The sequence below is a fragment of the Crocodylus siamensis genome, chromosome 1 (assembly GCF_052110815.1).
Source record: "Crocodylus siamensis isolate JL-2025a chromosome 1, ASM5211081v1, whole genome shotgun sequence".
In the NCBI taxonomy this organism is placed as follows: Eukaryota; Metazoa; Chordata; order Crocodylia; family Crocodylidae; genus Crocodylus; species Crocodylus siamensis.
The window spans coordinates 318373235-318389897 of NC_143395.1; the positions used below are offsets into that span (position 1 = coordinate 318373235).

General features: G+C 49.4%; 1 protein-coding gene across 2 annotated transcripts in view; it reads right to left on the reverse strand.

Moving 5' to 3' along the window:
- Positions 1-16103, reverse strand: part of UBAC2 (UBA domain containing 2) — a 194220-nt gene extending 178117 nt beyond the window's left edge. Inside the window, exon 1 of one of the 2 annotated variants that reach the window (XM_090022971.1) lies at positions 15934-16101. In XM_090022971.1, the coding sequence (XP_089879097.1) occupies positions 15934-15964 (31 nt within the window). In that variant the 5' untranslated portion in view covers positions 15965-16101. Of the gene's footprint in view, positions 1-15933 lie in introns of both variants that reach the window. The other variant, XM_090022961.1, reaches the window with a different exon arrangement.
- Positions 16104-16663: the final 560 nt, after the last annotated feature.

The window sequence follows — 16663 nt, forward strand, 5'->3', positions numbered from 1 at the left end:
ATGCATGCTTCTGGGTGGACAGCAGAAGAGGGGCCTAGGGCAGTGCAACTCTGGCCCTTCTGCTGTCTGCCCAGAGGCATGTGTGCAACCACCACCACCACTGGAAGCTGGTGCAGCTGTTTACAGCCTGCCAGCCACCTGCTACAGCTGCCTAGAGCCTGGGTCCGCTGTGTATGCAGCCACCACCAGCAATAAGGATCAAGCCCCTGGCAGCTCCCTCACAATCTACCCCTGACATGCCAAGTCGTGGCATACGCCAGAGTTGGGGTGTTTTTGGCACTCCAGCCAAAAACGTGGCTGACCTCTGAGCTACAGCTTTAACTCTCTCACAGTTGAACTGTCAGAACCTCTTGACTACTCAGCCAAAAGCTAAAACTGTAGATGCTGCTGAAGATGGGACTCCATGGATTTAGGATTTTGAAAAGAGCTAAAAACCAATCTACAGAGCTGTGAAATGGGAGAAGAGAGACCAGGACTATCTAACAGACAGCAAAATTGCTGAAAAAAGGATAGCTTGATTAGTGGAACATCATGGCCAGTAAAAATGAAAGACAGTTATTAACACCTACCAAGTAAAGGTCAATTAGCAGGAAATGATGAGCCATGAAGTTAATTGATTCCTTCAGAGTTGCCTGAATAGAACTGCTGCTGGGCAGTTGATTTTAAACCTAGGATGGAGCAGGAATCAAAGTGAGGTGCAACTGCACACCCCATGGATCTGCCCCTACTGGACTCCATCCCTCTCTCCATGTAGATGCTGGAGAGAAGAGAAGAAAAAGAAACAGCAGCTTCTCCATGCTTCTAGAATGGGCAGAAAATCATCTCTCTCACTTACAACTCACTCCAATTCTGGAAGACTAATTTTTGAGGGAAAGATGCATGTGGTATACAAGTAATTATAGTATATCCCTGTATTCCTACTACCATAGGCTATAGGCACACCTGAGGGAATTACGCACAGAAAAATTCAAAATTATGCATAGAAAAATTTAAATTTATATGCAGAAAAACTCAAAATTATGCAAAATTAAATACCTTTTTTTATAAATTAAACTAAATATAATACTATTGCAACCTTTTTTTTAGAAATATATGCAGGTACCCAGATGTCCAGTCACATGGCTCTGTACACCCATATCATGGCGGTAAAGGCACAGAGCCCACTGTAGTTAAATTATGCAGTTATGCATGGTAATGCCTTTTATGCGCAAAAGCACATAGGCACATAATAGCATAATTCCCCAGGTTGTATATACAGAACATATACCATGTTCAAATGTTAGTGTCCTGGCATCATGAAGACAGACAGCACGTATCAGCAACATTATTCTCTATCTGCTCTTTATCTGTGCCAAGTTATAGTTATGTTCTTACATTCTTTTTTTTTTTTCTCATGGCTGTGGTGTTCAAAAGAGCTTGTGGAATGGATATTTTTTGTGGATCCCTTTAATTTACAAATGCTGCTAGCAAAGGCAGGGAACCAGATTTGATGGCCCAAGAAGCACCTTTCAGCTCTAGATTCAGACACAAACTAGGCATCAATTCTAAGACTTTTTAATGTCATTCTGTGTATAAGTATCTAGGTCTGCAAGCAAACAACATTACAATTTTGTGCGTTATGAAAGCAAAGAAGTGAAATGCTTTGTTATTGCTATGGGAATCTTTATCAGCCTGTTAACATGCATAACCCTAAACTATAGAGTTGATTCTGGGGTAAAACCAGGGGACAATGCAGAGGAAATTTTTAGGAAGACACTCAAACACTGTTTCCATCTGGCAACTCTGAACTTATTTGTACACAGGAAAACAGGGCTGAAGACAGCCTGTAAGGCCATCGGTCCAAAGTCAACCAATCCTTCAGAGACCTCCAATTCAGTCTCTCAACCACAACAATTACAAAGCACATTATGGCTAGATACAGACAGTCAGAAAACCCAAGACCGAACCAATTCAGTCTTTGCAGGTTAGCCTAAACTGCACAGATTAAACTGAAACAGAAGTGAACAGACATTTTCATAGATTTCATAAACATTAGGGGTGGAAGGGACCTCGTAAGATGATTGGGTCCAGCCCCCTGCCCAAGGGGCAGAAAGTCAGCTAGAGTCAAAAGATCCCAGCAAGATAAGCATCCAAATGTTTCTTAAAAGTGCCCAGAGTAGGTGTTTGCAGCACCTCTACAGGGAGTCTGTTCCAGGCCTTGGGGGCTTGGACAGTAAAGAAGTTTTTTCTTATGTCCAGCCTAAAACGGTCTTGCAAGATTTTGTGACTATTGGACCTGGGATTCAATACTGACAAGTGCGGGGTACTGCAATTGGGCAGGAAGAACCAGCAGCATACCTATAAGCTGGGGGACTCCTTTCTTGAAAGCACAGTCACAGAAAGAGTTCTTCAAGTCATTATCGATTCCAAAATGAACATGGGCCGCCAATGTGAGGATGCAGTCAGGAGGGCTGCACCTTGTCATGTATCCACAGATGCATCATGAGCAGATCCAGGGAGGTGATCCTCTCCCTCTATGTGACACTGTTCAGGCCACAGTTGGAGTACTGTGTCCAGTTCTGGGTGCCGCACTTCAGGAGGGATGAGGCCAGCATGGAGAGAGTCCAGAGGAGGGCCACTCACATGATCAGGGGGCAGCAGGGCAGGCCCTACAAGGAGAGGTTAAGGGACCTAAACCTGTTCATTCTTCACAAGACAAGGCTGAGAGGGGATCTAGTGGCCACCTATAAACTTACCAGGGGGAACCAGAGGGGAGTGGGAGAGACCCTGTTCCCCCGAGCACCTCCTGGAGTAACAAGGACTAATGGCCACAAGTTGATTAGGAATAGGTTTAGGCTACAAATTAGGAGGCACTACTTCACAGTTAGGGCACAGCCAGGATCTGGAAACAGCTTCTAAGGGAAGTGGTGCTGGCTCCTACCTTAGGGGTCTTTAAAAGGAGGCTTGATAACTACCTACCTGGGGTCATTTGAGCTTAAACTTAGTAGGGGTCATATGAGCCCAGTATTCATTCCTGCCCAGGGCAGGGGGTCTTCTCAGCACTAGACGATCTGCTCAGGTCCCCTCGACCCTACATCTATGAATACGCTTCTCCACATCCTTCCTGAATTGTGGAGCCCAGAATTGGCTGCAGTACTCCAGCTGCGGCCTCACCAAGTCCAAGTACAATGGGAGGATGACATCCTGGATCTTGCTTGAGATGCATTGGTAGATGCAAGCCAGAGTTTTGTTCGCTTTGCCAGCTGTGGTATCGCATTGGTGGCTCATGTTCACCTTGTGGTCAATCATGACCCCCAAGTCTCTTTTGGCTGTGGTGCTAGTGAGGATAGCATTGCCGAGCATATAAGTGTGATGTGGGTCATTCCCCCCCACCGAAGTGGAGCACCTTGCATTTCTCTGTATTGAATGCCATCAGGTTTTCATCCATCCACCTTGCAAGCCTATTGAGCCTATTTACCTTTGATTCAGGAAATGCAACCACATGCCTGCAGTGACTCAGGCAGATGCCAGGGGGCAATAAAGCACTTTCTAGCTCTGTGTTCACTCCCCCTTCCTGCTGCCCCCCCAAGGTCTCTAAGATTTGCAGTCCAGAATTACAGCAACAGAACCCTGCAGGGTTCCTCATCACTTCCTCTTCCTGCTTCCAGGTGCCTCTGTGATTTGTAGTCCACAATTGCAGCCAGCAGTAATTTTGAATGGGTTAAGGGGTGTTTAACCCCCCCTATCTCTGGCCCCAGGCCCCAGCCGGGGTTTGCCTGGGGTGGGGGGCAGTCCCCCCCACAGACTGGGCTGCATCCCCAGATGGGCTTGTCCCCCGCCACCCATCCTCGTCAGCCAATCCTCACTGCTACTGCTAGGGAGCAGAAGGGTGTGGTCAGCCCTGGTCTCTGGAGCAGACAGCACAGCACAGCACAGCCCAGGGCTCGAAAGCATGCTAGGATGCTGGGGGACTCTAATTTAACTTGAACCATGAAGGAGTTTGGGACAGAAGTTTCATAAACTCGTGTGACCCAAATCAGTTAAGTCTGATATCACATTCAACCAAGTTTATCTTAAACCAGTTTCAGTCATTTTGAAACTTGTTTATGTGCACTGAGCGTCTGTTCTGTTACAGGTTTAAAACTATTTCTGATCACTTAAACTGGTTTATGTGTAACTTCTCTCCCTAACCTATAAAACCAAACACACTCTACAGCAGGGAGAGCCAACCATTTTAGCATGTATGCTGCAAAGCAAGCTCCACTCCCTCCCCAAGTGCCACTCCAATCCTTTTCCCCTACTGATGCATCGCTCTGCATACACCCTCCTCCCTGCCCTATCTGCTATCTCCATTGCTTTGTAGTACCAGCCCCCACCTCGCACCTCAGCCTTATGTGCCTCAGTTCTCTCTGTTTCCAGTGAGAATTGTTGCATGCCACAGGCTGACCATCGCTGCTCTACAGCAAGGCACAAGTAGAAAAATGGGGACACTGGCAGTCCATGCTCAGAAACTGAGATAAGAAAGAAGCGATTAAGACGTGCTCAGACAATCTCAGGAAAAGGCCCAGGGCTCACTGTACACAAGAAGACAAACATCCCTCCCTGCCAGTATGACTTGGGGGTGGGGAAATTCCTTCCTGGCCTCAAATCTGGTGAGTGGTTTCATCCCCAGTGGAAGAGCAAGACCCTCTAATCTAATCAGATGACTGACATGTTTTTAAGTTCCAGCGGGAGAACAAGTCCACTGAGATCAAAACTCCAATCTTTTAGCTCAGGCTACTGTCCAATGCATCAGAGGAAAGTGTAAATAACTAACAAACCAACTCAACCAGCCTATAAAAGTACTTACAGGAAGAATGATGGGAATTCCTGGCATGAGCATATGACCAGCTGAAGCCCAGAAGCACAAGACTACTGGGCAATCCCTGCACAAAGTGAGAGTTACTTCTCAGCCCCAATATGGATATTGTAAATACTTGAATGCACATCCATGCACTAATTATTGAAGCTGGAATTTTTTATCCTATTGGATTTGTTCCATAAACTGATCAAGTTCCATACTGAAGCAGTCCACATTCTTCACCCCCATTACTTTGCTCAGACCATTCCGAAACTGTACTCCTCTAATGGTTAGAATCAACAGGCTGGGCAAAGCAATTAGAAGAGTCCAAATGTAGCCAATTCACGTTCACTGATCTCTGAACATGATTTCTACCTTACTGAAAACAAGTTCTGACAGTTTCACCTGTTGTCCCTGAAGTGCTCTGTCATCTGTAAGGGTACAGACACTGGGAAGGACAAGAGGTTCTTAGAGGGGACACTTCATGTTCTGAGACAGAGGTTCCCAAACTTTTTATTGCATACCCCCTACCAGCTACCCATGTACACCTACCAGCATACATTTTATATTTTAACTCCTTGTATGCTAATTATAATGAAAATTAAATCTGCCATTACATGATTTCTCCTACGTACTCCCCATAAATGTTTTGTGTACCCCCAGGGGTACACATACCACAGTTTGGGAACCGTTGTTCTAGGATGTGAATGATAGAAGGCAGAGCAAGTTGGTAACTTAGGGTGCTTACAGATGTGGTGGGGGGAGGAAACAGCACTTTACTTTCAGCTTCACATGCCCCCACACTGAGCACAGAGCATGCTCAGAAGAGGAATCATATCAGTTTGACCTGGCTCGCCCAGCATCTGTATAGTTCAGGTACTTCAGTAGGGCTTGTTGGCACTTGATCTAATACCTGATTTAAAAGATTTAATAGAAAGTGCCAAAAAGCCCTGCTGAAGCACTTGAGCTATACAGATGTCGGAGAGCTGGGTCAAACTGACATAATTCCTCTTGTGGTAAAGTGCTGTTTTGGGTTTTGTTCCAAGTCTGTCAGTAGCCTTTTAGGGCGTGTGTAGACAAAACGGGGGCCCTAAACTGAAGTGGTGGGTTTTAAAAAACACTTCAGTTTAGGGCTGATTAAACCCCTGTGTCGTGCACACACCCTGCTTCTCTGGCAGGGAGGGGAGGGCGAGCTGCCAGCACACAGAGTGGTCCCTGGGCTGTGGGGGGGGCTGGTGCTTTCCTCTGCGGCAGCTGTGCCCCCCGCAGGCAGCACCAGCCTGCAGACACCTGGTTCGGATGGCCCTAAGGGGCACCGCAGCCGCAGAGGTAAGCACCAGGCCCTGCACAGCTCAGGCAGGTGGCTCCAGGGCGGGAGGAAAAAAAGATCAGGCTTGCCGCTTTTTTTGGGCGGAGCCTGCTTTCCCATAAACTAAAGTACAGAGGTGACAGACTAGCATAGAGGTCCACAAGAGATCTAGTTTAATTCAGCTCTGAAAGTTTCAAACAAACCCAATCAGGGACCATTAATTAGAATATTAAGATTACTAGCCAATCACGCATCATAAATGACAGATTTAAAATAATGAAAAAGTGGTTACATGGCCACCCCCCCTTTCCACCCCTGCTCCTGCTCACCCTTCGGGGCCGGCCATGTAAACACTCCCTGCACCGTTGTCGCCTCCTCCTCTAGCCACTGGCACGGGGGCTCCACCTCCTCCCCTGGCAGCAGGGCTTCCCCTGGCCTCCCCTCCCCTCCCTCTGAACCCACCACCTACCCCACCCTGCCAGCTGCTGGGTGCATGTACACCCACCTCTGCCTCTTCCATCAAGCAGCAGGGCTTTCCCCTGCCATCCTGCTCTCCCTGCCAGCTGCATGTGTCCCTGTGTCTGCCCTCTGCCTCCTCCCCGCCTGGGTCCGCACAGCCGATCGGCAGCGACACATGCGCAGTTGACCAAAAGTGTTACAGACAGACAGACAGACAAACAAACAGACAGGCAGAATAAGCCCTTAATTATACAAGAATGTTTACCAGCTATCTATACATAGTAAGCATAGGCTGGGAAGAAACTTGGGAACTTCTACGACACCTGCTGTACTGTTCATCTGTGGGACTGTTTGGAGGACCCCCTGCTGTGCAGAACATGAACCTGGCCAGCTTCACTTTGTGGCAGTCAAGACCCATCCCGTAAGATTATGCTTTTTCTTAGCTATTAATCTTGCTTTGTCAGTTAATCAATATACTTCTCACATTGGTTGGAATGACACAAGAGTCTATTTGAGTTTTTCACCTCCCCACCTTGATTAAAAATCTGTTAACAGGGTGGTACTGGCCCCAAGCCAACACACCCTTCCCCTCCAGGAGGTGCGACTCCAGCACACCTTGACCACTCTGAGCACTCAATGTAGCTCTCTAGTTTGCTAGTAGCTCTAGCACTCCCATGCAAACAGCAACAGCAATCCTACTGCCTACCTCTGTGAAAAGAATGAACCAGAGAATGGAAACCACCCAGCAAGCTGCAAACTGGACCCATGCTGAGGTGCTGGACATCATCATCTAGGGCAAGCTGAAAATACTCAACACTGCCAAGGGTTCAAAGGGCAACAAGCAGCACCAGGTAGTCTATGAGTGCATTGCCTCAGTGCAGCTGCATGCAACAAGCTTGCTAGGTCATGGTTTTGCCCTGGTGAGGCACATGTAGCAAGACCATTGAGTCTCTGGCCTGGGCTCTTGCCCTGGTGTGAGTGAGTACTAACCCAGTGTGGCATGCAACAAGCCTGATGGGTCTCAGCTGTGTCCTGATGTAAATATTAACCCAATTCCCTCAAAGCCAATACCAATTCAGTGAAACACATGCAAGGTTATGGTCCTTTTTTATATTCTTTTTTCCACTCCTTTCCCTGTACTTCTCCCCTGTACCAAATCACTTCAAACTGCTGTTTCTTTTAAAAAGACTCCCCTCCCACCTGTGGTTCTAACTGGCTCCTGCTGGCTACAGAGTGAGAGAAACCACTGGGGGTAGTTTCTCTGCCTCTGAGGCCCCCTGTACACATAAAGCTAAAGGTGTGATGGGATCTAACATGCAATTCATACAATTGTGCCTCCTGCGATGCCACTTATGCATGGCAGGAGGGGCAATTGTGGGATCATGCATTAGATACTGTTGCACCTTATTGCTGGTGCAGGGAGTGCTCAATCCTGAGCTCCCCCTGAACTGGCAAACTCCAGCAGCTAGAAGCCCCACATACCTCAGCTGAAGGGCTCCTAGCCACAGGAGCATCCCTGGGGCTGTAGGATAATTAGTGGAGATTCCCCCACCCCAAGGGTCAAATGATCACCATGATCCCCAAGATCTGGGGGTTTCCCACAGCCATGAGCCCTTAGGGATCGTGGCTGCCCGCACCCCTTCAGCGTTGAGGTTTTATGCAGAGTATGGTGCACCCCTGTGGCTGGAAGCCCTGTCAGCTATGGGGTTCCTAGTCGCAGGGGAGACCTTGCTATATGTGCACATTAAAGCTCAATAGCAACCAGCTCTAAAGTTAGCACACATTTTTAAGGTCTAACTTTAGAGCTGGTTGGAGCTTTTTATTGCATGTGTGAGCTACTTTACGTAAGTAGCTGGTCTCCAAGTAATTGTGCAATGCCACCCTCCCCGCTACTCTCCCACCCCAAAAAAGGCCAGGCTCCTGTCCACATGCCTGCTCACCAAGCCCTCTAATGGCAGTTTAATAAAATCACAGAAATTTACAGTTGCAAGGCACCTCAGGGGGTCATCTAGTCCAACCCCCTGCTCAAAGCAGGACCATCCCCAATTATATTATTCCAGCCAGGGCTTTGTCCAGCGGGGTCTTAAAAACTTCCAAGGATGGAGATTCCACCACCTCTCTGGGGAACCTGTTCCAGCAATTCACCACCCTCATAGTGAGAAAGTTTTTCCTAATATTCAACTTAAACCTCCCTTGCTGCAACTTGAGACCATTGATCCTTGTTCTGTGATCTGTCACTATAGAGAACAGTCTAGCTCCATCCTCTTTCAAGCCCCCCTTGAGGTAGTTAAAGGCTGCTATCAAAGCCCCACTTAGTCTTCTCTTCTGTAGAATACATAAACCCAGTTCCCTCAGTCACTCTTCATTAAGTCATGTGCCCCAGCACTCAACCCATTTTCGTTGCTCTCACTGTACTCTCTCCAACTTGCCCATATTCTTTCTACAGTGGGGGGCCCAAAACTGGATGGACACTGTACTCCAGATGTGGCCTTCTGGTGCAGAATAAAGCGGAATAATTACTTCCCTTGATCCGCTGGCAACTCTCCTACTAATGTAGCCCACTATGCAGTTAGCTTTCTTGGCAACAAAGGCACACTGCTGACTCATATCCATCTCATTGTCCACTGTAACTCCCATGTCCTTCTCTGCAGAGCTGCTGCTTAATCAGTCAGTCCCCAGGCTGTAGCAGTGCATGGGATTGTTCCATCCTAAATGCAGGACTTTGCATTTGTCCTTGTTGAACCTCCCAAGATTTCTTTTGACCCAATCCTCCAAATCGTCTAGGCCACTCCGAATCCTAGCCCTATCCTCCAATGCTTCTACTACACACCCCAGCTTGGCATCATCCACAAACTTGCTGAGGGTGCTTCATAGGCCTCCCAGTTGTGCAGGTCTCAGGCAGCATTGAGCCTTAACCTGTGACTGCTTTGAAACTGTTGTAATTTATAACAGCAACCTTCAACAGATTTAAAATGTTTTAAAGGTAACCTGTAACAGCACCCTAAGGTACCACCCTGCCCTGCCCTTCTGCCTAACTTCAGACTAGCATAGCTAACTATCTCTGTCTAGGATATGCATCCTATTTCCCACTTCTCAGATTTTTTTTATGTTATGTTTATATCCTTTTTCTAAAGCAGTGGTTCTCAGTGGTGTTGCATGGCCCCTCAGAAGTGCTGCACTAGCAGTGGTCAGGTTAAACTGCCTCATGCATTACCCCTGCATTACGGCTCCCTAATCAGCCTAAAGCAGGCAGCAGAACCAGTCCTGGCTACAGTCCTGTCTGCTTCTGCTTTTGGGAGCAGCATTGGCGGTGCTGGACCATAAAGAACTGCACAGCATGAGGCAGCTCCTGTCTGCTTTAGACTGATCAGAGCTCTAGTGTGGGAGAAGCATGCACATGTGACACAGCCCTTCATGGGCTGGCTTTGCATTGTGGAGCCCTGCCGATTCAGAGCCCTTCCCAGCAGCAGGACCTGGCTGGGAAACACTGAGGTAAGCTGAGGCAGCAACACTAGCAGTTCACAGCCAGGAGTGCCACCACATTCAAAAAGTGGTAGTGAGGTGTTTTAATCCTGAAGAGGTTGAGAACCTTTTAGCTACCTTTTAGCTTTATACACTACATTCTGGAGGCACATAAAAAACTCATTACCAGTCACCCTTAACATTGCAGTGAATATTAGTGAATGTCCTTGTTCTTATTTTGAAAGAGTGACATGATGGGACATGACAGGGGGGAATAGGCAGATTGTGGATCATGGTGAGGGCATGTAGAGACTTCTGAGTTCACAGGCAGGTCAGCACAGCTCCTGCCAGAGCCCCTGTCCTGTAAGGTCACCAGCTGATCAGCAAAGGCTCTGGCTGAGCCACTGCTTTTCCACAGCCCCTAGAGCTCAAGGTGGATGTGTTACCATCATTCACCTTTCCCTCCCTCACTGAATTCAGCAGCAGGGGGAAACAGGGGATGAGCAAGTGGTGGTGCACACCCCCAGAGCTCCAGAACTGTGTGAATGCAGTTCTGCCAGCAAGCAGGAGTTTTTTTCTCTGTCTCCAGAGTGGTAACAGCTGCCCTAAAAGACACATTTTTTGCTGGGAGAAGCTGCCTTCTGCTGGCCATTCCATCAGCGACTGAAAAGTGAAATCTTTTAATTCACCATATCGAGAACCCACACTGATGAGATGGTGAGCTCACAGAAGAGCTGTGGAAGGAACTGCACTGACATGCTGGTGATCTCAGAGAATTCTCTGTGCCACCACACCCCACACCCTGGGATCCACCCCCAGAGAAGTCCTAGGGAGAGTGACACAGCATGGATTCTAGGACATACTTCCTTCTCACTCAGCAATCCTTCTCACCTCTCCATGCTCCCAATAGGGTTGAAGAAACAATCAGAAAAGAAGACATGTAACTAACAGGCAGGAAGTATGCTATCTACCAGCTAAATGCAACAAGTGGGATGAAAGATTCCCTCCTTCATTTTAAAAGGCTGGGGTAGGGAGAATGGGATCTGAACAATTATCAACTGCACAAGATGCTTGTGAAGCTGTGAAGTGACCCATTCCTTTCAATGGGATGTTTTCAGATGACTGAAAACTCCCTGGCAGATAGCTGACAGGTATGTAGTGCCCCAGTTTTCTCTAAGAGGAGTGTTCTCTTGCTCCTCAATTCACCCCTATGCACCAAACATCATTACTTCCACCTCACCTATCCTATCCTCTACACTACAGGGCAAGGGTGGGAAATAAACTGGGGCCACCAGCCACATAGGGAGTTTTCTTGAGCCATCACAGGCTAATACCCCTCTCCCCCCTGCACCACGGCTCATCAAAACTCCCTACGTGGGATAGGGCCACTGACAGGTGGGGAGCAGTGTCCGAGAGTAAGATGGGCAGGTGGGGCTAGACAGACCCCGGGATCTTGGGCAGTGACAGTGCAGGGCCAGGGCCCAGGGCACAGTCATGATCCACTGCCCACACACCCCTGCAACAGGGGCTAGTTCCACGGGCAGGGGCGAGCAGGGAGTGGATTACAGCTCGGCCCTGCCCCCAGCCCCATACTGTCACTGACCCAAGATCCTGGCCCTGGCCCCAAACACAGCTCCCCATCCACCTGATGCCCTGCCCATCTGGCTCCCAGCTGGTTTCTATGGAGACTCCAGGATCTCAGGGTGGTGGTAGTGCAGGGTCAGGGCACAGCCTCAATCCGCTGCCCGCATGTCCCTGCCCACAGAACTGGGGCTCTGCTCCAGCCCAGGCCTCATGCTGTGACTGTCCCATATTCCACGAGTATCCATGAGGCCAGCTGGGAACCACATGGGCAGGGCATGTGGCCATGTAGATGGGGAGCTGTGTCTGGGGCCAGGGCTGGGATCTTGGGGTGGTGAAAGCACGAGGCTGGGGCCAGGGCAGCGCCACAATCTGGAACCCGCACCCATCACAGGAGCATGTGGGCAGTGGATCGTGACTCTGCCCTGGGCCCGGCACCATGCTGTCACTGCCCTAAGACCCCAGAGTATACCCAGCCCTGTCCGCCTGTCTCACTCCTGGATGCTGCTCCATGCCTGAACATGGCCCCCATACAAGCCACCATGCCCATGTGGGTCCAGCCCCAAGTGGTGGGTGCAGGGCAGACAGCCCAAGGCGTCTGGGCAGTGGGGCAGTCTGGCAGCTAGGAGCCATTGTCACTGGTCTGGCAGCTAGGAGCCACTGCTGGGAAATGGAGTCTAGCCACCGCACTGCCCCAGCCCCACTGCATACCTTGGGGGGGCAGGACCAGCTGCACGTCAGGGCCTGGGCTGCCCCCGTGCCTAGGCGAGGCAAGGCCGAGGGACCTGCTGCAGGCCAGACAAAGTCTCTCAACAGGCCTTATTTTGCTCATCCCTGTATACAGGCTGTTGCCTTTTTAACTACAATGGCAATGCTAAGGCAGGTCAGGCCCCTAGTTCGCATGCAATTCTGCCAGCAAGCAGAAGGAGTTTTTTCTGTCTCCAGAGCTGTAACAGCCACTTCAAAAGACATTTTCTGCTGTGAGAAGCTGCCTTCTGCTGGCCGTTCCATCAGCTACTGAAAAGTGAATCTTTTCACTCACTATATTCAGTGCCATTCAGCCAGCACAACTTTGTACTGTACTGTATTTTATGGTGTGCAAGTCAATGCATTGTATAAGTCAACCCCATATTTCCACTCAAAAAAGTTAGGATTTTGGTAGATTCTGTGTATAAGTCGACCCTGCCTCACTGGGGGTGTGGCACGAGGGTGGCTAGGTGCACTGGCAGTGGGAGAAGGTGATGGGGACAGCATGTGGTGCTGGAAGCCCAGGCAGGCTCATGTGAGAATTGGATTGGGCATCTCCGAGTTCGGACAGCACCTGGTTGGACCTGGGGGGTGTGGCCGTGGAAGGAAGGGCTGCCCTCCCCCCACCCTTCATTACAGCCCACTGCTCCAGACTGCTGGCAGCTCACCCCTCTGCCACTGAGGGGTGGAGGGGAAAGCAGGCAGGCTAGCTCTGACAAAAGCTGGATTAGGCCTCTCACTGCTTCTGCCTTCAGCAGGCTCCTGTAGCCCTCAGGATGCCTAACGCCACACAGGAAGGGGCTGCCTCACCCCTTCCCTTACTTCCCTTAGACTGGCATTTACACAGAAAGGTTTGCTCTCAGGTAAATGTTTCTAAAATTAGTACTTTTCCAAAAGTACCTGCTGAACTGAAGAATTCTGACAGAGAACAACAATGTGAACAAGAGACCATCAACCAGGAGACGAAGGGATGAGGAGGTCAAATGGTCATAAACTACTGCGAGACCGTTTCAGGCTGGACATAAGGAAGAATTTCTTTACTGTCCGAGCCCTCAAGGTCTGGAACAGTCTGTCATCGGAGGTGGTTCAAGCACCTACTCTGAACACCTTCAAGAGCAAATTGGATGCTTATCTTGCTGGGATCCTATGCCCTCAGCTGACTTCCTGCCCTTTGGGCAGGGGGGCTGGACTCAATCTTCTGAAGTCCCTTCCAGCCCTAATGTCTATGAAATCTATGAAATCCCACAAATCTGCTAAAGCTGAATTTGAAGGGTTTTTTCCCCACCAAAGTTAATTCATATTAACAGAAACTGATGTAGAGGTGTCACCCAGATTTTTTTAAATGTATTCATGTACACAAAACTAGGGCTGCAAGGCACCTCGATTAAACAGACATAGCATGATTTTGTCTCGCCTATACCGGGAACTCCAAGTCATGTTCTACTGTGGTCTGAACTCACCATACCTACCTGACAATTAGTTTCATGGATTCTGCTTTCGGTTCAAAATGTCTTTTCATTCTAAGCCTCTGACCTACTACTTTTCTAGAGATTTAGTTTTTAGGCTGACGCAGAAAAAAGATAAAACTTTTTCTCAGTCTAAGATTAGACTAGCTTTTCAAAGTCCAAAATAAATGTTATACATCCTGTTGATACTTATTCAACCATTGCAAATATTTTCACTACCTGGTGCTCTTCTTATGTATTTTAAATGTTTTATTTTGCTATGTAATTCAAACAGTTAGGCATTAAGAACTTCAGCTTGGCAGCAGTAATCAAAGATAGTCACATTTCCTAGTTTCTATAGACCGAGAACAAAAATTTAGCATTGTGACATATGCAGGATCACCTTTAATAGTGAGAAGCACTGGGCAGTTTTCTCAAAGACCTCATCTCCAGTGAGCATTTGCTTGGCTTACGCATCCTTAAATTTCCACCTTGACTTAGAGGCAAAGGCCTCTAGCAGGGAATTCAGCTCATGATTTCTTTTGCAAGTACTATACTTTATACTACTTTTCTGAATAAAATATGTTCGCCAACTGCAATTACGCTGGAGTTTTTACCAATACAGCTACAATCAGCTAGGATTGTGAAGTGACCCAGGCATCTCAAAGGGATGTTTCAGATGTCTGAGAAGTATGAATTGTTCTGTTCTTCTCAAAGAGCAGTGCTTCCTTCACGCTCCAAAACAACAGTTATCCCAGAAAAGACCTTAAGTACAGGCTAGGACTAACTGGATATACTTTTATACTAGTAAGGAAAAACTAGTGTGCTTGGCATTTCCTTATTTGGAAGCTTTTACTGCTATGCACACTTACAAGAAATAGCAAGAAAGCTGCCCTCATCTGCCCTCTATCTACAACTTGCAGTTTCTTTTTTTTCTTTAACAAGTATAACTATCAGCTAAAAAACTTCTCCCTCACTCTAAGATGCTGGGTTACTGGGCTGACATCCCAAGATGTGGGTGTAACTGAACAAGGGGTAAAGAGCTCCAGGAGCACACATGCTACTGTCGGGGTGATGCAGCAACCAGGATGGAGCAGGAATGATGCAAGAGGCAAGCACTGCTGTGGGCAGCATCTGTGCAGCTGGTCCAGTGAAAGTATATCATTACTTTCTACATGTTCTTTCATATCATCTGGAGAAAGTGAGCTTCAGCTCACAAAAGCTTGTGCTATATCTATAGCTGTATCAGCAATTCTCAACCAAGGTGCCAGGGCTCCCTGGGGTGCCACTAGACCTGAGGTATCAAGAGATAAGCCAAGTACGAGGAGATAAGCAGATAAAGGCTCAGACTCCCAACTACCCAGCACCTCTGCATGAAAATAAGCATCCTAATATATTAATTAGCTTTAAAAGTGTGTGCCACCCAATTTGCACACGTTATGGAGAGTGCCCAAAGTCCAGTGAAGGGTGCCTCAAATCCACGAAAGGTTGAGAGCCACTGTTATAGACTAACCAAACTGGGGGGTGACTGGGCTGCACCAGTGCTCCTATGTCAACCCAGCAATCCTGAAAGGGTCTTCTTGCTGCTCAGCTTAGGATCAAAAAATGGGGGGGAGGGGGCTGCCTTCCTCTGTAGCAGGGCATGGCCCCTTCCCTGAGGTATTCACCCTTGCAGCAGCAGCAGCAGCAGCAGCAGGCCGGAGTCCCCCTGGGACAGGTGCAAGTGCAACGCCCTGTGCGAGGAGACCACGACAGACATGCTCATGCACAGGGCGGCCCGGAAGGGTGGGGCTGGAGCAGGCGAGCCGGGCGAGTCCTTCCCAGCCCCGCTCCTCAACACTGCCAGCCGCCCCGCCCCCCAGCCAGGCAGCTGCCCGGTGCCGCGTGCGACGGGAGAGGCCGCGCGAGCCCGGCCCCCGCGTCACAGCCCGGAGCGGGGGGCGGAGAGGATTCTACCCCGCCGCGGGGGGTGACGGGACGGGGAGGGGCGCAGAACCGCCTCTCGGCTTCCGTCCGCTACCTCCGGGCTCGCAGGCGCAGCTCGCGTCACCGTCCCGAACACAGCCCACTCCTCCCCGGGGCGTGGGGGAGGGGCAGGGCGCGGTACTTACACAGGCCGCTGCAGCCGGCGCTGGTGAACATGGCCCCGCAGGGGGGAGGTGCCCGGCTCGGCCCGGCCCCGCCCACGCCTTTCGGCTCGCGCGGAGCCGGCGGCCGGTGTGACCCCCAAGGAGCCTCGGCCGGGCCGGGGTGCTGACGCTAAGGCTGCTGGGAAGGGCCAAAACAGGGGCCCAGCTCCGGCGGGGCCCGCGCGCTCCCCCTGCCGGCCGCGCCGCCTCCCTGCATCAGCCGCGGCAGAGAGAGGCGCGGGGCGGACCCGTGTGGCGGGTGTACAGTAGTGCGGTCGTTTCGACCTTTCTGTCGGGTACGACCAACAAGGTTAAAAGTGTTCAAGAGGGACCAGCTCAGTTGGAAACATTGTTGTGAGCAAGCTTTCGGGTTTAAAAACCCTTCGTCTGGCTGAGGAAGCCTTTGCAGTTGGTGTGTGCTCTTAGCGATGCTCCCTCAGCAGGGACAAAGGGTTTTTAAACCCAAAAGCTTGCTCAGAACAATTTTTTGGGGGGTTCTGAGTTGGTCTAATAAAAGAGATCAGATTCACCCAAAGCACCTTGCCTGCCTACATCCTTAGACCAACGCAGCTACAATCTACATCCCTTTAAGAGGTACCCTAACTTTTGAGACAGCTCATTGATGCAGCATATGCAAAACCCACGTCACTCTCAGGGAGTCTTAACTGACTCTAGGGCTTCCTGTCTGATGACTTCCTGATGACTACTTGCC